General features: G+C 33.3%; 1 protein-coding gene and 1 pseudogene across 1 annotated transcript; both read left to right on the top strand.

Moving 5' to 3' along the window:
* The first annotated feature begins 2,132 nt into the window (after positions 1 to 2,132).
* Positions 2,133 to 4,218, top strand: LOC104880908 (G-type lectin S-receptor-like serine/threonine-protein kinase At4g03230; annotated as a pseudogene).
* Positions 4,219 to 6,735: 2,517 nt separating this feature from the next.
* On the top strand, positions 6,736 to 19,740 carry LOC100256737 (uncharacterized). Its single transcript, XM_010659073.3, has 16 exons — positions 6,736 to 8,092; positions 8,193 to 8,681; positions 8,768 to 8,911; positions 9,035 to 9,234; positions 9,710 to 9,920; positions 10,023 to 10,260; positions 10,354 to 10,504; positions 10,599 to 10,899; positions 15,942 to 17,102; positions 17,188 to 17,688; positions 17,802 to 17,972; positions 18,096 to 18,295; positions 18,377 to 18,587; positions 18,685 to 18,922; positions 19,016 to 19,166; positions 19,255 to 19,740. Exons 1-16 carry the CDS (start codon positions 6,787 to 6,789, stop codon positions 19,561 to 19,563), a joined length of 5,982 nt encoding a protein of 1,993 aa, XP_010657375.2. The 5' UTR covers positions 6,736 to 6,786; the 3' UTR covers positions 19,564 to 19,740.
* The last annotated feature ends 2,562 nt before the right edge of the window (positions 19,741 to 22,302 follow it).

The raw sequence follows: 22,302 nt of genomic DNA, 5'->3' as shown, positions 1-22,302 counted from the left end.
TTTTTAAATTTATTTTTTATAATTCATTATGTTTTTAAAAATCATTTTTAACATTATATATATATATATATATATATATATATATATTTCTTGGAAGGATTTTCTTAATTTCAATATTTTTTTAATGTTCATTTTATGAAATAACAATGTCCATTAAATTTCATCTCAATTACATAAAATAAAATTTTAGTAACAAAATATCAAAATGTTTTCAACTACTAATATGATAGGACATGATATTATAACAAGCATGAAAATTGTGTATATAAGACAAAAAACCTAATTCATTATTAAAAAATATTAAGAGAAAAAATAGTATGAGAAAGAATTAAAGAGCTTTTCATAAAAATTATTGATTTTTCAGTCAAAACTCCAATTGATATTTCTTTTTTCTAATTAAAATAATTAATAAAAAATTTGGATATGAAATTGTGTTCAAATAATAAAAAATTAAAAACATCAAAGGAAAATATATTCAATATTTTTATTTTTTTTACTTTTAATATTCTTTAGATCAATAAATTATCAAACATCTTTTTCAGAAAAAAGAAAAATGAAGAAAATGAAGAGTTTTATGGAAAGAATTGGAAAAAAATTTGTAATAAAAGGATTTTATAGAAATTTCCTAACCTTGAAAGGAAAATTTCATCATCAATTTCAAATTGCTCCAAAGTTTGGTCAATGCATATAAAAACAATAAGAAAAGAAAGCAAAAATAATCCTTTTGCGAGATATGACAATATTGAGAATAATTTTCTCAAAAATTATTTTCCAAATATGACCAACCAATATCTTCATCACAACATACTATAATATTCTTAGAAAATAAACAAACAGTCCAATTAAAGGAAATTTCATAGAAAATCAAAAGATAAAACATCTTCTTCTTCTTCTTTCCAAAAAAAAAAAAAAAAAAGAGTTTTATGGAAGTAATTGAAAAAATTTATGTAGTAAAAGGATTTTATAGAAATTTTCTAACCTTAAAACGGAAATTATAAATTTTGGTCGACGCATATAAAAAAAGGTAAAGACAAAAAAACAAAAAACACATTTTAAGAATAGAAACAATATGAATAGAACAAGATAAGATATTAACCATAATACCATGTAAAAGAATAAAAAAATTAAAATATAAGATTTGATCATTCTTATAATTATAAAAATTTTCATTCCTATTTAAATTTTAAAAAACAATTCTTTTACATTAATAAAAAAAAATTAATTTTTCATTGTTAATTCCAACATTCCAAACCAACTCCAACATGATATGGAAACTATTTCATTTTTCCTTTTGTGGGAGATAACAATATTAAGAATAACTTTCTAAAAATTATTTTTCAAATATCACCAACACATATCGTCATCACAATATACTATAATATTCCTAGAAAACAAACAGAAAGTCGCATCAAAGGAAATTTCTTGTAAGATCAAAAGAAAATTTCATACTGTAAAATGTTTATCCCTCATTCTTGAGTATGAAATAAATTAAAAAAAATCATTCATTTATCTTATTTTCATTCATTTTGAGGTTTATAGGTTTAACAATGAAATAGAAGATATGGTGTAATGTTAAACTTAATTTTTACTTTCTTACAACTTAATAAAAAAACACTATTTACATAATCCACATCACAGATATACCAAATCAATGAATATAAATCAATTGTGCTAATAAAGATTTTGACATTAATGAAAAAAAATGAAAATGATAGATCTAAGAGATTTTGGATTACTTGAGAATCCATGAAGTAAAGAAGAGCAGTTGTGTGTTAACTATGGGTGTGAGAAGAGGTAGAAGAAAATTATGGTTAGGGTTATATAATGAGATTTTTGGATTGTGGGTATGTGGAAATAATGAGTTTTTTATATACTATTATTATTCTCGGGCTCATTAAGTTATAGTATTTTAAAATTTTTATTTTATATAGTGTTACTTTTCAAAAACTGACACTATAAACTTAAAATTAATATCATTTATCTTCATTGAAAATTTTTATATGAGGTGTCACCTTTATGGATTTTAAGTCATATGGGTCATTATTTTAAAAGTGACACCATAAATTATTTTTGGAACTTAGTAAGTATTGCATATTGTGTATAGAAAAAAGCAAGTAGTTGCATGATCGCATCCCCAATTAACAGAGTAGTGCTTTTAACTGGTTCAATGCAATGGCTATATGTCTCCAGAGTATGCATTGGATGGGTTTTTCTCAGAGAAGTCTGATGTCTTTAGCTTTGGTGTTATGGTGCTTGAGATCATCAATGGGAAGAGGAACACTGGATTTTATCAGTCTGACCAAACACTGAGCCTTCTGGGTCAAGTGAGGTCTTTGAATCTCTCATTTGCATTGATCTTTTAGTCGTTCTCAACAATATACCATACCATACTTAACTTTCTATTCTCAAACTGTCCCAGGCATGGAAGCTATTGAAAGAAGACAAGGTGTTGGAGCTGATGGACCAGACACTAAGCGAAACATGCAACACAAAAGAATTTTTGAGGTGTGTGAATGCTGGGTTGTTGTGTGTGCAAGAAGACCCAAGTGACCGTCCCACCATGGCAGTTGCAGTTGTAATGCTCAGCAGTGACACTGCCACATTCCCAGTATCTTACTAAATTTGCCTTCTGGGTAGGTGAGAGAAGTTCAATTCAGTTCCTTCTTTGTGTCAGGTGTCAATCCTGCAGAGCCTACAAAGCCTGCTGATCAGAAGTCATCGTCGTCATTTCCAGTGGTTGTGGTAGGCATAACAATTGCTGTCGTTCTAGTTGCAGTTTTAGGCATCATTGGTTATATTGCTTATTTGCGCAAAAGAACCATCACCAAAAGGAAAGGTAATCTTTGTGCCATATGCACTAGCATATAACTTCTGGTCTTTTCTTTTCGACTTGTGCTTGGCTGAATTGAGAATATTTCAGGGTCTTCTATACAATATTTTCTGTTTTTTTTTTTAGTTCAGAGAACAGAGCAAATCAAGTGCTTCACTTATATGATAGTGAGAGTCGTGTGAAACACTTAATAGACTCAGAGCAATTCAAAGAAGAGGATAAGAAAGGCATTGATGTACCGTTTTTCGACTTAGAAGACATACTGGCTGCTACAGAAAACTTTTCAGATGCAAATAAGCTTGGACAAGGGGGTTTTGAGCCAGTTTACAAGGTAATTGTTCTTAACTTCCATATTCCTCTCATTTTCAACTGATTTCTCATCATATATGATGTTACAAAATAATGAGAATATGCAATAAGAAATAAAACAGGATAAAAACACATAGATTTGTGTGGAAAACCCTAAATAGGAAAGACCACGAGGAGAAGAAATTTTACTATGTCAAAAATTAGTACAAGAGGAAAGAGATACTAACGACTATAGCAAAAATATAATGATCATAACCCTGAAAACTATACATCATTGCATGCATATATATACATGAAAGAGTAATAGGTCCGATCCCTCTGTTACTACCACAGACCCAAAAAAATTTCATAATTTTAGTTTTACTACCTATGTCGCATCTCGAGCTTCTGGAGTCGAACCAAACAGAATTCAAGTCACCAAGTTCTAACATATGCCCAATGCATATGCACTGTGGCTTCCAGGGCAAGTTTCTAGAGGGGCGAGAAATTGCGGTTAAGAGACTCTCTAGAGCTTCAGGACAAGGCTTACAGGAATTTAAGAATGAGGTTGTGTTAATTGCCAAACTTCAGCATCGGAATCTGGTTAGACTTTTGGGCTATTGTGTTGAAGGTGATGAGAAGATTTTACTCTATGAATATATGCCCAACAAAAGCTTAGATTCCTTCATATTTGGTTTGTCTCTAAACCTGCCTTAAAGCCCTTTTCTTTTTCATGTAACATATTCATTCTTGTATACATATCTGAAGTAATGCTTTCCAATGGGAACCTTGCAAGATTGAACCCTATGCATGTTACTGAACTGGGAGAAGCGGTTTGACATCATTATGGGAATTGCTCGAGGGCTGCTGTATCTTCACCAAGATTCAAGATTGAAGATTATTCATAGGGACTTAAAAACAAGCAACATTCTACTTGATGATGAGATGAATCCCAAAATTTCAGACTTTGGCTTGGCAAAGATTTTTGACAGTAAGCAAGTAGAGGCAAACACGAACAGAGTAGTTGGAACTTAGTAAGTATTGTATATTTTGTATCGAAAAAGGCAAGCGGTTGTATGATTGCGTTTCCCAATTAGCTGAGTGCTGCTTTTAACTGGTTCAATGCAGTGGCTATGTCTCCGGAGTATGCATTGGATGGTTATTTCTCAGAGAAGTCTGATGTCTTTAGCTTTGGTGTTATGGTACTTGAGATCATCAGTGGGAAGAGGAACACTGGATTTTATCAGTCTGACCGAACTCTGAGTCTTCTAGGTCATGTAAGAGCTTTGAATCTTTCATTTGTACTGATCTTTTAGTCATTCTCTGTTCATCTGACCTACAACTTTTTGAACTGTTCTAGGCATGGAAGCTATGGAAAGAAGACAAGGTTTTGGAGTTGATGGACCAGACACTAAGTGAAACATGCAACACAAACGAATTTTCGAGGTGTGTAAATGTTGGGCTGTTGTGTGTGCAAGAAGACCCAAGTGACCGTCCCACCATGGCCATTGCAGTTCTTCTGCTCAGCAGTGATGCTGCAACAGTGCCCGTTCCTAAAGAACCAGCTTTTGTTGTAAAGAGGAACCTTTCTAGTACAGCTTCTTCTTCTAGCAAGGCTGAAGCCTCCTGGAAGAATGAGCTTGTAGCCTCCATAGGAGAAGGGCGATAGCTAAGAGGAGATCCAATGAATCCTTTACCGTTTATTTAGTTTACTAAGTTTTATCCATCTGATGTTCTGTTTTGTTTCTCCTATCCATCAGCTGTATTTGTGTATAGAACTTTTTTCAATATCATGTTTGAACTGGGCTCTGCATATGGTGCAAACTAAATGACAATATAAATGTTGGGCTCTTCAGTGTTCAAGAGACCCAAGTGATGTCCCACCATGTCCAACAAAGTTCTCATGTTCAGCAGTGAGATAAACTACACTTCCAAGTTCCACAATGTTGGAGTTGGGTTTGGGTGTCCAAGTGGACTGACCCGACCTGACTCAAATAAATGAGAAAATGGGGAAATAGTTTTAGGGAGTTTTAAAACTACATAGAAACTATCACTATTAAAAATAAATAATTTTTTTATTTTTTATTCTCTATGTGAGAAGTCTCTTCTCTCTTCCTGAAAAATCAGAGAAAGAATATGGTTTTCCTACTCTCTCGGAGACGAAAATGAAGAATGCATTTTCTAACTTCATTGCTAGTATTTGGGCCACTGTGCTTAATCATATGGTGGAGATGACTCAATAGGTACCCAATGCTATGCCATGTGCAGTGTGTGCACATGTGAGGCTAGCTCTACTTTTTCTCATGTGCTAGAAAGCAAAGAGGGAATCAAGTTAAAAAAAGGCCGCCCATTTTGATTTATTTACAGAAACCTGCTCAATCCTGATCTATATTATATTAAATCCCAAATTGAGAGGGAAAAAAAGCAAACCCAATGGGTCCAACAAAAAAAGATGAAATACACATTTTATATCCTTGATTTTGCTGGCAACTTGCCTTTGAGCAAATCAGTGAAGTTCACTGAGAAAAGTTATCACCTTGCTCCAATCCCTTTTGTCCTTTGATTCTTAATTCTCCTGTGTTTGAGTAATTCTCTCCTTCGGTTTTACCCTTTGGCACAAAAATATTTGAAGTGGATTGTTCATTGGATGACAACTAGACGGAGACATAAGGAAAAAAACCTTAGAAGAAAAATTAGGTTATATTTGGTATCTGTTCTTGAAAATATATATATTAATCTTTTAGAATAAAAAATTATTTTCTAACTTAGAAAATATGTTTCAAAAAATTATGATAGAAAACACAATTTTTTTTTTATTGGGAATTTGTTTTGAAAATGAATTATTTTTTAGAAATATTTTAAGGTATTTTAGTTTTGTTTTTTTTTTTTAGAATTCATTGAGTGACAATTGAAAAAATAGAGAATAGCACTTTAAAAACTTTTATATCGTACATGCATAAACAAAGAAAATTAGTTTTTATATTTGAATTCTTAATAAAATTTTGCCTCAAAAACATTTAAGTTATCTCAAATACCCTTTTTAAAAACATTGTGAAAACAGACTCTTGATTGTTTATCCCATTATGAAGCTCCTCCAAGTCGAAGAAAGTATAGAAAAATTTATCAGTTGATGCTCATACTTGATTTCTTAAAAGAGATAAACTATACATACAAAGAAAAAAGTGGAGTGGAATGAGAAACATGTTGGGATAAAGAGAAAAGATGAAAGGTGTGCGTTGGAAAGGAGACATGGTCCACCTTATTTTTATTCATTGTCTCATTAAAATGAAGAAAGAAAAAGCTTTGCATTCTACACTCCAATGATTAATCATTCGATTAGGTATATGTTTTTGTTTTTGTTTTTGAGAAAATTCTACAGTACTGAATCAGTATAATACCGATTAGATACGTGTTTTTGTTTTTATTTAATGACATGCAATTCACACATTTCATTTTATTACTGGAGTGAAATGAGGGTAGGTAGGTCCAAAATAAATAGTGGGTACAAAAGGACAACCGTTATTTAGTTTGCGGGAGGAAGACAAAGATGACAGACAGTATTGATGTGACTTTACTCCACTCAGGGTCAAGAGGAAAAGTCTCCACTAAAAACTATAGATTTGAGGACACAGCTCTAAAAAGAGGCAAAATGATAAGGAAGAAAATTCATGGTTCCTGTCTCTGCAACTCACATGCTATCTACCATCTTTTTCGTCTTGTGTTCTGTCCTGTATTGCTCTGCTAGAGATACCATCACACCGGAGGACTGGCTTAGTAATGATGGAGAAACTGTTGTTTCTGCAGGCAAAACTTTTGAACTTGGCTTCTTTAATCCAGGTGGAAGCTCCAAGATTGGAAGATTCGTGGGCATATGGTATTACAGGTCGAAACCACAAAGAGTTGTATGGGTGGCCAACCGAAAGAACCCCCTTCCCCTTTCTGACACCCCCTCTGGAGTTTTTGCCATTAAAGAAGATGGTCAGCTCAAGGTATTGGATGCAAATGGGACAGTTCACTGGCATTCTGATATTGAAACATCTTTATCTACAGGGAGGGTGGTGAAGCTCATGGACTCTGGGAACCTTGTTTTGAGCTACAACAGATCGGGGAAGATTCTTTGGGAGAGCTTCCATAATCCTACAGATACTTTTCTTCCGGGGATGAAGATGGATGAAACCTTAACATTGACTTCATGGCTGAGTTCTGTTGACCCGGCACCTGGAAACTATACTTTCAAGATAGATCAAGACAATAAGGATCATTATAACATATGGGAAAGTTCAATTGTCCCATATTGGAGCAGTGAGGACTCGAAAGGAACGCCTGATGAAATTCCAGATGCAATACTCAGCTTGTTATCCAACCTCAGCAAGAATGGTAAGCCAACCAGCTATATAAAATTCTTCAATGGAACCCTTGAAATACTGTCCCGCAGGTATAAGAATACCACGCGGTTGGTGATGAATTCTTCAGGGGAAATCCAGTACTATCTGAATCCGAATACATCATCTCCAGACTGGTGGGCACCTCGAGATCGATGCAGTGTGTCAAAAGCTTGTGGGAAATTCGGTAGTTGTAACACTAAAAATCCTTTGATGTGCAAATGTTTACCTGGGTTCAAACCCGCCTCGCCGGATAAGTGGAAAACTGAAGACTTTTCAAGTGGGTGTACCAGAAAGTCTCCCATATGCGAGGAGAATTCTAGTAAAGACATGTTCCTGAGCTTAAAGATGATGAAAGTGAGAAAGCCAGACTCTCAGATTGACGCAGATCCAAATGATAGTGATCCTTGCAGAAAGGCTTGCCTTGAAAAATGCCAATGTCAAGCTTATGCTGAAACTTATATCAAACAAGAAAGAGGTGATACTGATGCCCTAAAATGCTTGATTTGGACGGAAGACCTTACTGATCTTCAGGAGGAGTATGCCTTTGATGCCCACAACCTCTCCGTTCGTGTGGCCATTTCAGATATAAGTATGTCCCTTTCAATTTTTATTTTATTTTTTCTTTGAAAAAACAAGCATTAATCCATTTGTAACTGAAATGCCCACATGGTATTCTACTGTCTTTGCAGAACCAACAGTAAGGAATTGTGAAACTTGTGGTTCAAGCATGATTCCTTATCCTCTAAGCACTGGATCAAAGTGTGGTGATCCCATGTACTTCAATTTTGAGTGTAACAGTACCACAGGCCAGGTTCAGTTCAAGGTACCTGGTGGTGCCTACCGAGTAACTAGCATTAACCCAGAGACATTAAGATTTGTAATCCAACTGAAAGAAGCAGATTGCAGTTCTCGAAGTTTAATTCCGCCACTAGACCCACCTTTTCGCATAACTGATGCGTGCAAAGAGGTTGGAACTGACCATTTTGGCTCTGAGATGTCATTGAAAAATAGTATTGAAGTAGAGATCAGTTGGGATCCACCATCGGAGCCGGCGTGTACCTCATCAGCAGATTGCAAAGACTGGCCAAATTCAATCTGCGGAACGCGAGATGGAATGAGTAGGTGCTTTTGCAATGAAAACTTCAAATGGAATAGCTCAAGTTTAAATTGTACACAAGGTGAGGATTCTGTTCACCAAGTATCTTACTAAATTTGCCTTCTGGGTAGGTGAGAGAAGTTCAATTCAGTTCCTTCTTTGTTTCAGGTGTCAAACCTGCTGATCAGAAGTCATCGTGGTCATCTCCAGTGGTTGTGGTAGGCATAACAATTGCTGTTGTTCTAGTTGCGGTTTTAGGCATCATTGGTTATATTGCTTATTTGCGCAAAAGAACCATCACCAAAAGGAAAGGTAATCTTTGTGCCATATGCACTAGCCTATAACTTCTGGTCTTTTCTTTTCGACTTGTGCTTGGCTGAATTGAGAATATTTCAGGGTCTTGTATACAATATTTTCTGTTTTTTTTGAGTTCAGAGAACAGAGCAAATCAAGTGCTTCACTTATATGATAGTGAGAGTCGTGTGAAACACTTAATAGACTCGGAGCAATTCAAAGAAGAGGATAAGAAAGGCATTGATGTACCGTTTTTCGACTTAGAAGACATACTGGCTGCTACAAATAACTTTTCAGATGCAAATAAGCTTGGACAAGGGGGTTTTGGGCCAGTTTACAAGGTAATTGTTCTTAATTTCCATGTTCCTCTCATTTTCAACTGGTTTATCATCATCTATGCTGTTACAAAATAATGAGAATATGCAATAAGAAATAAAACAGGATAAGAACACATAAATTTGTATGGAAAACCCTAGATAGGAAAGACCACGAGGAGAAGAAATTTTATTATATAAAAAATTAGTACAAGAGGAAAGAGATACGGACCCCTATAGCAAAAACATAATCATCATAACCCTGAAAACTATACATCATCGCATGCATATATATATATATATATGTATGTATATATATGTATGTATATACATGAAAGAGTAATAGGTCCGATCCCTCTGTTACTACCACAAACCCAAAAAAAAATTCATAATTTTAGCTTTACTACCTATATCACATCGCGAGCTTCTGGAGTCGAACCAAATAGAATTCAAGTCACCAAGTTCTAACATATGCCCAATGCATATGCACTGTGGCTTCCAGGGCAAGTTTCCAGAGGGGCAAGAAATTGCAGTTAAGAGACTCTCTAGAGCTTCAGGACAAGGCCTACAGGAATTTAAGAATGAGGTTGTTTTAATTGCCAAACTTCAGCATCGGAATCTGGTTAGACTTTTGGGCTATTGTGTTGAAGGTGATGAGAAGATTTTACTCTATGAATATATGCCCAACAAAAGCTTAGATTCCTTCATATTTGGTTTGTCTCTAAACCTGCCTTAAAGCCCTTTTCTTTTTCATGTAACATATACATTCTTGTATACATATCTGAAGTAATGCTTTCCAATGGGAACCTTGCAAGATCGAACCCTATGCATGTTACTGAACTGGGAGAAGCGGTTTGACATCATTATGGGAATTGCTAGAGGGCTGCTGTATCTTCACCAAGATTCAAGATTGAAGATTATTCATAGGGACTTGAAAACAAGCAACATTCTACTTGATGATGAGATGAATCCCAAAATTTCAGACTTTGGCTTGGCGAGGATTTTTGACAGTAAGCAAGTAGAGGCAAGCACAAACAGAGTAGTTGGAACTTAGTAAGTATTGCATATTGTGTACAGAAAAAAGCAAGCAGTTGCATGATCGTATCCCCAATTAACAGAGTAGTGCTTTTAACTGGTTCAATGCAGTGGCTATATGTCTCCAGAGTATGCATTGGATGGGTTTTTCTCAGAGAAGTCTGATGTCTTTAGCTTTGGTGTTATGGTGCTTGAGATCATCAGTGGGAAGAGGAACACTGGCTTTTATCAGTCTGACCAAACACTGAGCCTTCTGGGTCAAGTGAGGGCTTTGAATCTCTCATTTGCCTTGATCTTTTAGTCGTTCTCAATGATATACCATACCATACTTAACTTTCTATTCTCAAACTTCCCAGGCATGGAAGCTATTGAAAGAAGACAAGGTGTTGGAGCTGATGGACCAGACACTATGCGAAACATGCAACACAAAAGAATTTTTGAGGTGTGTGAATGTTGGGCTGTTGTGTGTGCAAGAAGACCCAAGTGACCGTCCCACCATGGCAGTTGCAGTTGTAATGCTCAGCAGTGACATTGCAACAATGCCGGTTCCTAAACAACCGGCTTTTGTCCTAAAAAGAGACCTTTCTAGGACAGCTTCTTCTTCTAGCAAACCTGAAGCATCCTGGAACAGTGAAATCCTAGCCACCATAGAAGAAGGTCGATAGTCCAGGAGGAGTTCCCATTTGATGCTCTGTTTTGGACGTCTCTATGGGATCCTGTACATGGTGAAGGCTGCTAATAAATTGTCCAATTCCCAGGATTTTGTTGTTATATCTGTTTATCTGCTCTGTTTCTGACTGAACTATATTAACAAATTGCAGCATAAATGCACTGATTTTTCAGTACAATTGGGAGGACTTCTTTCTGAGCCCACAACATATATTGGAAGATATTGGAAACTATATTTATACTCCAAATCTTAAAAGCCCTTTCAGTTATGTTTTTCAATGGAATCCTTGCAAGATAAAAAACTATAATGCCAGATTGAACAGAATAACATAAATAAAGCAAACTAAGTTACCCGGGTTTTAATGCGGTTTGATCAAATCATATCTACAACCATATATGAGAAAGAACCAGTCAACTATATAAGAGAATTTTATGGAGGAAAGAGAAAGAACCAATCATATTGTAATACATGAACATGTGATGCTAACTCTGCACCTTCTCCTATTTGTGTTTATTTGCAAGCATCACATGTGCTGCTAACATAGATAGGTTTGTGACATGTGTGAAGGAGCTATAATACAAAAATAAATAAATATCTATTTTTTCCCTTAATTTTCAATGAATGGTCAATTCTTCCATGCCATACCAATGAGGTAACATAGAATATTCCTATAAATTAAATAAAAAAAACCCCTTGTTGATTTTTAAATAAATGAAGATAATATTGATTTTGAAAAATTAAGATTTTTTTTTATCTATATATTTCATATTAGTGAATCAAAACTTATTTTCTCATTAAATTATGGTATCGAAAATTATTTTCGGATGCCATGCCAACAAATTAATATAAATGAGATTGTGACATATGTAAAGGAGCTATAGCACAAAAATAAATAAACATCTATTTTTTCCCCTTAATTTTCATTGAATGGTCAATTCATCCATGTCATACCCATGACGTAATATAGAATTTTCCTAAAAGATAAGAAAAAGGGTTGTTGATTTTGAAATAAATGAAGATAATACTGATTTAAAAAAATTAAAGTATTTTTTTCATAAATTTTCGTACTAATGAGTCAAAACCTATTTTTTCCATCAAATTATGGTACTGAAAAGTATTTTTGGATGTCATGCCTACAAATTAAGGCAAATGGGATTGTGACATGTGTAAAGGAGCTATAATACAAAAATAAATAAACATCTATTTTTTTTCCTCTCAATTTTTCAGTGAAGGATAGATTCTTCCATGCCATACCAATGAGATAACAGAATCTAACTTAAAGTAAAAAAAAAAGCCCTTGTTGATTTTTCTATAGAAACCTGTTCCATCAAGATCTACATCAGATTATGATTTCCCAAAAAAGCACAAAAGCAAACAGAAATGGATAAAAAGATGTCAATGTGCCTAACCTTACTATGGGAAATAAAATAGGAAGTAGAGGAAGGAAGACCCAAATTGCAGTAGTTGACTGAGAAAAATCATCCACTTGCTGGAACCCTTTTTGGGCTTTGATTTTTAATTCTCCTAATTTTTTCTTGAAGTGAATCTTTCCTTAGTTTTGACCCTTTGGGCACAAAAATATTTGAAGTGGACTGCCATTAGGGCTAAAGGGCAAAAGAAAAAATGTTCAGAAGAAAAATGGATTGTCTTGTTTATTTAAAATAAAAAACATAAAAATTATAACAAAAATATAAAAAAATTACCCATTTGGAACTTCTCCAAGTTGGAGAAAGGGTACTAAAATTTATTGGTTGATGCTCATATTTTTCATTTTTCTTTGTTTTAAAAAATGAACATCATCATGATCATAGCTAGTCACATGTATTCATAGGGGGGGCGGGGGAACAAACAAAATGTTATCCTTCTTTTAGGCTTTGGAAGAGAGCGGGAAGCATAGTAGCTAGCCAGAAGGAAAAGAGATGAAAGCAATGTATCAACAAGAAAGGAGACTGAGTCCACTTTATTTCCAATTAAACAATAGGTTTTTCTAATCAAGATCTTGACAATTTTTTTTTTTTTTTCATTTGGGAACTTAAAGCTAGAAATTGAAGAAAGAAAAAACTTAGACACCAGTCAATAATTTGTATATTTAATAATTTAATTCAATGAATAAAAATATTAAGACTGGTTTGAGAGACAAGAATTAAAAGAATAGGATGCATGCTACACTCCAAAGTCTCTAGTGATTACTCATTATTCCATTAGGAGTACTTTTTTTTTTTTTAAATTACATTTCTCAGTAGGTAGATTGAGGGAAGAAAATTCATATGACAACACTTGTCACAATCGAGTTAAGAAGAATCACTGTAAGAGGAGAATTCATCGTTGAAAATTGACTTTGAACGTAGAGCAATATTAGACCATATTTGGTTTCTAGAAAATTGAATTATTGAGTAGTATATTTTTTTTTTCCTAAATTTTTCATGCTTTTATCTAATGAAAATGGAAAAGAAAATCTTTTAAATTTTCTCTCATCATTTCCTTACTATTTTTCTTTTTCTATTACATCCAAATGTGATAAAATTATTTTCTGTCATTCTTTTTAGGTACCAAACATAATATCTTAATAAAACATGAAAGTTAAGAAAAAAAAATGTTATTTATATCATTATTTTAATTGGTGTAAATGTGATGATTTGGGAAAAGTGGGTTATAACTCACTAGTTTGAAAAAAATATAGAAAAAAGAACCCTAAATTTTATAAATCAATTTTATCTTCTTTCATTTAAAAATATTTTAAAATACATACACTTTTTTAAGTCATATAATTATTTTTTGAAATAACCTTTTACTTGCACTTACTATATCAATAATTCCAATTAACAAGTACATACATAAATATTTAATTGAAAAAAACTAATTTTTCTTTTAGTTTTGTTTTTGTTCTGTTAACTGTGAGACTTGATTTAAGATTTTTTTTCTCTCTCTAGAAACAAACATCCTTAGGAACAATAAAATAAGAATTTTAAATTTTTAAAAATACAATTAAAACTAAAATACTTAAAAATTAAAGGCAATTAAAACCAAAATATTTAAAAATTTAAAATAAAATAAAATAAAATATTGACTTCCATTGTATTTTTTTTTTATATCTAGATTTTTAACCAATGTACGCGAAGTGAAAGTCAATATTTTATTTTTATATTTTTAACTTTTAGGTTTTTTTTTTAAAGTTTCTTATTTTATTGTTGATGTAAATCAACAAAAATTTTATTCAATTTTTTTTTTTTTAAAAAGGTAAGAAGATGAAGGGATTTATATAATATAAAATATAAAATTATTATTACCTAGAGAATTAGCAAAAAATTTATTTATCACTTGAGGAATATTGATTTGTACCTTATATTATATAATAAAAATTTATAATATATTTGTTTGTAATGTACTTTTATTAACTTAAAATGATAAATATTTTTTGATAATTTTATTTAATATTATCAAGTAAAGTGCTATTTTAGAAAATAATTATCTGATTTATGTAAAAGTGTATATATTTTAAAATATTTTTAAATTGATAAAGGTAAAACTTATTTATAAAATTTGAGGTTTTTTTTTCTATATATCTTTAAATTAGTGAGGAAAAACCCACTTTTCCCTTTTTCAAATTCTCATACGAGAATTTGTAATACTTATAAGAGTGATGCATTTAGTATACGTAAAATCAAGAAGTCTAGTAGGTTGTGCTAATCCCTAATAAAAAATATGTAGAGTTTTGACTATCCATAAACCCTATGGGTCATGATGAGAACAATGTGTCTATATAAATGATCGAATATAATATTTCATATCATTTGAATAAGAAATTTTTAGTACTTAAGGGGTGACCCATTTGTTGTTAGGGTAAGTTGCGAGGATTAATGGGTTTAAAGAAAATAAGGTTACATGAGTTGGGTTAAGTGATATTAAAACTAATTCCTAATTGAAAACATGAGGATGACCACCCATTAGCTATTTGGAATATGTAAACAATGTTATAAGTAGGAATAGAAAAGCTAATGGACTCAAAAGTAGACAATATATGTAGAGGTCTTCATCAAATATATTACACAATATGTGTAGAGATCTTTACCGATATTATTTATAGTCAAAATATTTTATTAAGGTGCATCAGCTTTATAATTAAAATAAAACATAAGCTATCACTTCATATAAACAATTCAATAAGAGTAAATCATCAAAAACTAAAGAAAGCAAAATTTATTATTTAATTAAATGTCACAAATTTTAAAAATTTAAAAATTTAAAATATTAAGATTAAAACTATAGATAACCCACCGTTAAATTAAAGCTTATAAACCATCAAATACAAAATTTTAAAAAGTCAATTTCATTGAAGGGTTTATTATAAAACAAAAAAGCTCATATAATTTGAATTAATGCAAAATAAATTGGAACAATGGTTCCACTAAAAAAAAAGATAAAGATAGGATAAAAAGGGAAGAAATAGGTATTAACATAAAATATATTTTTAAATTTTAATTAAATCTTAATATATCATTAATACTCAAAGGTAAGTATTATTTTTTATTAATAATGTTTAATTATCATTATTGTTTTTTTTATTAAAAAAAGAATTAAAACTAAATTTATATTTTTTAGGGAGGGCAGAATTTCCATTTCACTTTTAATTTTTTGGATTTTTTATAATTTAATTCTGCAGTGCTTTTTTTCCTTTCTTTTCCCATAATAAGATGTCAACCTAGATACAATGGAGGTTTTTTTTTTTTTAATAATCTTTATTTATTTATTTATGATAATATTGAGAGTGCGTTACAGCAGCAGCAACCCCACACTCAACAGTGCCACCAAACTTTTCATACTCTTACCATTAAAAAAAATGGTGGGCAACAGGACTAGATGAAAATTAATGGTTTCAGTCTCTGCAACTCATATGCTGTCTGCAATCTTTTTCTTCTTGGGTTCTATCCTGCAAAGGACTAGATGAAAATTAATGGTTTCAGTCTCTGCAACTCAATGCGACATGCAATCTTTTTCTTCTTGTGTTCTATCCTGTGCTGCTCTGCTAGAGATACCATCACACCAGACAATTTGCTTATTGATGATGGTAGAGGAACTCTTGTTTCAGCCAATCAAACTTTTGAATTGGGCTTCTTTATTCCCAAGGGAGGGTTCAACAATGGAAAATACATTGGCATATGGTACTACGGGTTGAAGGAGAGAACAGTTGTATGGGTAGCCAATAGAGACAACCCCCTTCCTGAAGACAGTGTTGGAGCTCTTGCCATTGCAGATGACGGTAACCTCAAGCTAGTGAATGAAAGTGGAGCAGCTTACTGGTTTACTAATCTTGGAAGCTCATCTTCCATGGGTAGGGTGGCCAAGGTCATGGATTCTGGGAACTTTGTTTTAAGGGACAACAGATCTGGGAAGATTCTTTGGGAGAGTTTCAAGAACCCAACTGATACTTTTCTTCCTGGGATGATTATGGAGGGAAACTTAACATTGACTTCATGGGTAAGCCCCGTTGACCCTGCACCTGGAAGCTATACTTTCAAGCAAGATGATGATAAAGATCAGTATATCATATTTGAAGATTCAATTGTTAAATATTGGAGAAGTGAGGAATCAGAAGGAATGAGTTCTGCAGCAGCCGAGCTCTTATCCAATTTTGGCAAGACCCGAAAACCAACTGGGTCTCAATTTGTCCGCAGTTCTTATACACGGTTGGTGATGAATTTCACCGGGGAAATAAGATATCTAGTTTGGGATAATTATACGGAGGAGTGGTCTGCATTCTGGTGGGCGCCGCAAGACCGATGCAGTGTGTTGAATGCTTGTGGGAATTTCGGTTCTTGCAATGTTAACAATGCATTTATGTGCAAATGTTTGCCTGGATTCGAGCCTAACTCGCTGGAGAGATGGACTAACGGAGATTTTTCAGGTGGGTGTTCTAAAAAGACAACCCTCTGTGGGGACACATTCTTGATCTTGAAGATGATTAAAGTAAGAAAGTATGACATTGAGTTTTCGGGTAAGGATGAAAGTGAATGCCGAAGAGAGTGCCTTAAGACCTGTCGCTGTCAAGCTTATGCTGGAGTTGGAACGATACGAAGGGGCCGTGCTAGCACCCCTCCCAAGTGCTGGATTTGGTCTGAAGATCTCGGTAGTCTTCAGGAGTATAACACAGATGGCTATAATCTTTCTCTCCGTGTCGCCAAATCAGATATAGGTATCCTCTCTGCTTGCCCCCTTCTACTTCTGAATTTAATTGATTGTTAATGAGGAAAAGCATGAAATTCATTCTAATTCTGCAGAATCAACAGTAAGAAATTGTGAAACTTGTGGCACAAACTTGATCCCCTATCCACTAAGCACTGGACCAAACTGTGGTGATCCCATGTACTTCAGTTTCAGATGTGACAAGGCCACAGACCAAGTCTGGTTCGCCTTACCTAATGGCAGCTACCGAGTAACCAGCATCACTCCAGAGAGATCGAAGTTTCTCATCCAAGTGAATGATATTGATAACTGCGAAGCACGAAATTCACAAGACACGAAGATACTGCAGCTCAATCCACCTTTCAGGATAGCTAGCTGGTGCAATGCTGACACAGGAAATTCTAGCTCCAGCATGCCTATGAAAGGTCAGTATGAAATTGAAATAAGTTGGGATCCACCACCAGAGCCGGTTTGTAACTCAGCAACAGACTGCAAGGACTGGCCAAATTCGAGTTGCAGAACGCAAAATAGAACGAGAAGGTGTTTTTGTAATCAAAACTTCAAATGGAACAGCTCCAGTTTAAATTGTACACAAGGTGAGGATGATTTTCAGCAAGCATATTGCTAAATTGCATTGAAAGACACAGTGATTAGTAATGGCAGATGCGCTGCCTTCTCCATGAATGAGAGTGGTCTTTCTTTGTTTCAGATGGTGGCAATCTTGCGGAGGCTCCAACACCTGCAAACCAGAAGTCATCATCATCATCCTCTGCTCTGGTGGTTGTGGTAGGCATAGTAACTGCTGTTGTAGTAGTTGCACTTCTATGCATCATTGGTTGTATTGCTTATTTTCGAAAAAGAACCATCTCCAAAGGGCAAGGTAATCTTTGTGCTATTTGTGCCCCCGTTTAACTTCTGGTCTTTTTTTGTTTCATGTTGATTGGCAGAATTGATAATATTTTTAGGGGACTTATTCATAATGTAGTCTTGTTTCTGAATTCAGAAAACAGAACAAATCCAGGGCTTCACTTGTATCATAGCGAGAGCCGTGTGAAAGACTTAATAGACTCTGAGCAATTCAAAGAAGATGATAAGAAAGGCATTGACATACCATTTTTCGACTTAGAAGACATACTGGCTGCTACAGATCACTTTTCAGATGCAAATAAGCTTGGACAGGGGGGCTTTGGGCCAGTTTACAAAGTAATAGTCCTTAATTTCCACATTAGTCTCATTTCAAGGTTTCTGGTTTGTCTGTCTAATACCATGCGCTATGGCATCTAGGGAAAGTTTCCTGAAGGGCGAGAAATTGCAGTAAAGAGACTCTCAAGAGCTTCGGGACAAGGCTTACAGGAATTTAAGAACGAGGTTGTGTTAATTGCCAAACTTCAGCATCGAAATTTGGTTAGACTTTTGGGCTATTGTATTGAAGGAGATGAGAAGATTTTACTCTATGAATACATGCCCAACAAAAGCTTAGACTCCTTCATATTTGGTTTGCCTCTAACCTGCCTAAAAGTTCCTTTTTTTTTTCTCCCATATTACAACGTATACATGTCTGAAGTCGTGCTTTCCAATGGGAACATTGCAAGATCAAACTCTATGCCTGTTACTGAACTGGGAGAAGCGATTTGATATCATTTTGGGAATTGCTCGAGGGCTACTTTATCTTCACCAAGATTCAAGATTGAAGATTATCCATAGAGACTTGAAAACAAGCAACATTCTACTTGATGACGAGATGAATCCCAAAATTTCAGACTTTGGCTTGGCAAGGATTTTTGAGAGTAAGCAAGTAGAAGCAAGCACAAACAGAGTAGTTGGAACTTAGTAAGTACTGCACATTGTGTATGGTAAAAAGCAAGTAGTTGCATGATTGCATCCCCAATTAACTGAGTAGTGTTTTTAAATGGTTCAATGCAGTGGCTATATGTCTCCAGAGTATGCATTGGATGGGTTTTTCTCAGAAAAGTCTGATGTCTTTAGCTTTGGTGTTGTGGTACTTGAGATCATCAGTGGGAAGAGGAACACCAGATCTTATCAGTCTGACCTGAATCTGAGCCTTCTAGCCCATGTAAGTGCTTTGAATTTCTCATTTGCATTGATCCTTTGGACATTCTATATATATGCCATGAAACCCTTGTACGTCCAAACTTTCCCAGGCATGGAAGCTGTGGAAGGAAGACAGGGTGTTGGAGTTGATGGACCAGACACTAAGTCAAACATGCAACACAAATGAATTTCTGAGGTGCGTGAATGTTGGGCTGTTGTGTGTGCAAGAAGACCCAAGTGACCGTCCCACCATGGCAGTTGCAGTTGTAATGCTCAGCAGTGACACTGCCACACTCCCAGTTCCTAAACAACCAGCTTTTGTCGTAAGGAGAGACCTTTCCAGCTCAGCTTCGTCTTCAAGCAAACCAGAAGCATCCTTGAATAGTGAAATCCTAGCCACCATAGAAGAAGGTCGATAGGCGAGGAGGATCTCCCATGAACCCTTACGTTTTAGGCCATGTTCGGTACTTGATAGTGGGGAATGAAAATCAATGTTCTTATTCCTCTTATAATAGGAGTGAATTTGTGCTTCAATTCCTATATTTGTATGCACCTAGCAATATAAATTTGGAATAAGAATTTTGTTTTTATTTCAATATTTAATAATAATAGAAATGAAAATAAATAAATAAATAAATTAACCACAATATCCTTCCACATACTTCTATTGAAATAAATAGGAAATTCTATTTACAAGACAAATTTCATTTTAATATAATTCTTTTTGTTATCAGTATCCATCCGATGTTCTGTTTATGGGAAAAATTGAATAGCTCTATTCCTACAGTCATCAATAATAGTTCTCACATGGGGCCTTGATGAATGTTTTCCTTATTATTGGGAAGAAAAATAATCATGGATAGCAAAAGAAAGGGTGGTTCCTACACCAAACCGTGTGAATGTCTTTTTCCCAAACCATGAGGAAAGGGGGAAGCAAATACTGTGGGACCAAGGGAAAGAATGGGCAAACTTTGACGACCTTGACCTTGGCTTCCAATAATTGGAGTCACTCAAGGCAACTATTCAAAAGTGTGGAAATCTAATGTATTTCTCGATCAAGTAGAAGCATTGACAATGATGTTTATCAACTCATCGAGAGGCTTCATTTCTTGGTCCAGTTTTATTTGTTCGTGTGCTTTTGACACCACTCTCGTTTTAAATTCTCTTCCAATAAGATTTCTAAAAGATCTCTTTGGATAGGATTTTGTGCAAAGACTTAGGATGACTTTGGTTTCTGTGAAGATAATTTTCTGTAATTTATGTGGGTTAGATAAGATTTTGAACTAGTTTTAGGGTGTTTCTTTGGTTTTGTGAATATCAATTTGATGACAATTGGAAAGGCAAAAACTATCTGACTTGTCTATAAGTTTTAAATCGAAAAGAAAATCAATGAAGACTACATGTTGAGCAAGCACACTTAATATCTTGTGTTATAGACGCCCTTTTTGAATGTGAGTCCAATAAATATGGAATAAGTTTAGAAAAAGGTTAAACCCAAAAAATTTTGGGAATAAAAATACATGATAGTAGGATCTTAATTAGGTTATGTTTGGTTTCCTAAAACTATGAAAAAAAATGTGAGGGAAAAAAATAAAGAAGAAAATTAGAAAGAAAAAAAATAAATTAAAGTTGATAACTTATTTTTGTAAGTTAATTTAAAACCATTTCACTTATTTAAATTTATGAAATAATTTGAAAATCATAAATTTCTAATTATTTTTAATTATATATTTTTTTATTTGGCTATTTTTTTTTTTTTAATAAAACTCTATGTAAGGTAATAATTTTCTTTAGTCAAAAAAATGTCCTTCAAACTATTTGTTTGACAAGGTTAGAGATAGAGATGACAATTTGTGTGATATCAAGACTAAAACATTCTACTAATTAAATAGGTTAACTCAATCATAATAATAATAATAATCAAGTAAAAAGCATAAACCTAATTAAATACAATGTAATTATTAAACAGATAACATGTTTTATAATTTATTTAATAATCAAATTGAGTTAAATTTTGTATAAGTCTATATAATTAATCTTACAACTTAATATAGTTATAATTTAATTAACTATTTGTTCAAAAATAAATTTAAAATGAATAAAATATTAATTAAATAGTTTAAAGTTATAATTAGGTTAATTGGTATGATTATTAAATATAAAGGTTAACTTGAGCCAAATTCGTATTCTTGTAGGTTGATTTAAAAATAACCTATTAGTATAACATATTACACAAGTTGATACAAATGTGATATAAATAGAATTATATTCAACCAAAACCCACAAAAAAAAGTGTTGGATTGGATTCGTGTTGATATTTATGTACTAAGTCAGTACTTTAATTTACCTTTATTTATTTTTAAATAAAGGTACACTTTTAAAGACTCATTTCTTTGGCAATTTTTATTTAAAAAATATTTAGCAACAATGACCTTGAAATTTTGTTAATTACCTTTTTCATTCTTCTCATTTGTTAATTTCATTTATATCCCATTTGATTCATAATAATAATAATAAAAAAGGGTGTTTGTGATTGTTTCAAAAGATTGAAATGAAATAAAAGATATAGTAGAGCTAGGACAGCATGAGTCTACCTAATGGTATATGCAGAGGCACATAATAGATCAATATGAACATCATGAGTTGTCCCATAATAAAACCGGTTAATATTGTTGATACCTTCTTCTCGGTTCCTTCTTTTTCATGTTTATCCTAATTGTTGGTTAAGTTTAATTATATACATGGCAAAAAGGAGCATTGGAATGGTTTTAGCTCCAAAATATTCAAACAATAAAAATAAAAAGGGAAAAAAATAATGTTGGGACAATTATGAATTTTATCCAAAATTCGGTTATTTCAACTACATCAAATGATTTTTCAAATTGGTCAAGACTCTCCAGCTTGTGGTCACTTCTCTATATATCAGTTGTTACTCAAGTGTGAAACTATATTTCCTATTCTTCTTATTTGTTAATTTCATTCATGTTTCACTTGATTTAAAGTATTAGAGGCATTCAATAAAATTTTAAACTATGATTGTGTGTTTAGTTAGGATTTTAAGAAATGCCAAATTTTAAAATTTAAAACACTTCTCAAACAAAGTCATGTACTATGTTGTAATAATGAGTTAACAAAATTTAACCAGATCAATGTTTGAA

This window comes from Vitis vinifera, chromosome 12 (assembly GCF_030704535.1).
Source record: "Vitis vinifera cultivar Pinot Noir 40024 chromosome 12, ASM3070453v1".
NCBI classification, from domain to species: Eukaryota; Viridiplantae; Streptophyta; class Magnoliopsida; order Vitales; family Vitaceae; genus Vitis; species Vitis vinifera.
Note: the sequence above shows the minus strand (reverse complement) of the source record. Positions and strands in the feature narration are given on the sequence as shown.

What these genes read in the sequence shown, in the direction of transcription:
- LOC100256737 (XM_010659073.3), top strand. Translation starts at nt 6,787, where the DNA reads ATGGTTCCTGTCTCTGCAACTCACATGCTATCTACCATCTTTTTCGTC. An exon ending in AAGTTTAAATTGTACACAAG is followed by an intron (nt 8,682 to 8,767) that starts GTGAGGATTCTG and finishes TCTTTGTTTCAG; the next exon opens with GTGTCAAACCTGCTGATCAG. An exon ending in GCTTTGGGCCAGTTTACAAA is followed by an intron (nt 18,296 to 18,376) that starts GTAATAGTCCTT and finishes TATGGCATCTAG; the next exon opens with GGAAAGTTTCCTGAAGGGCG.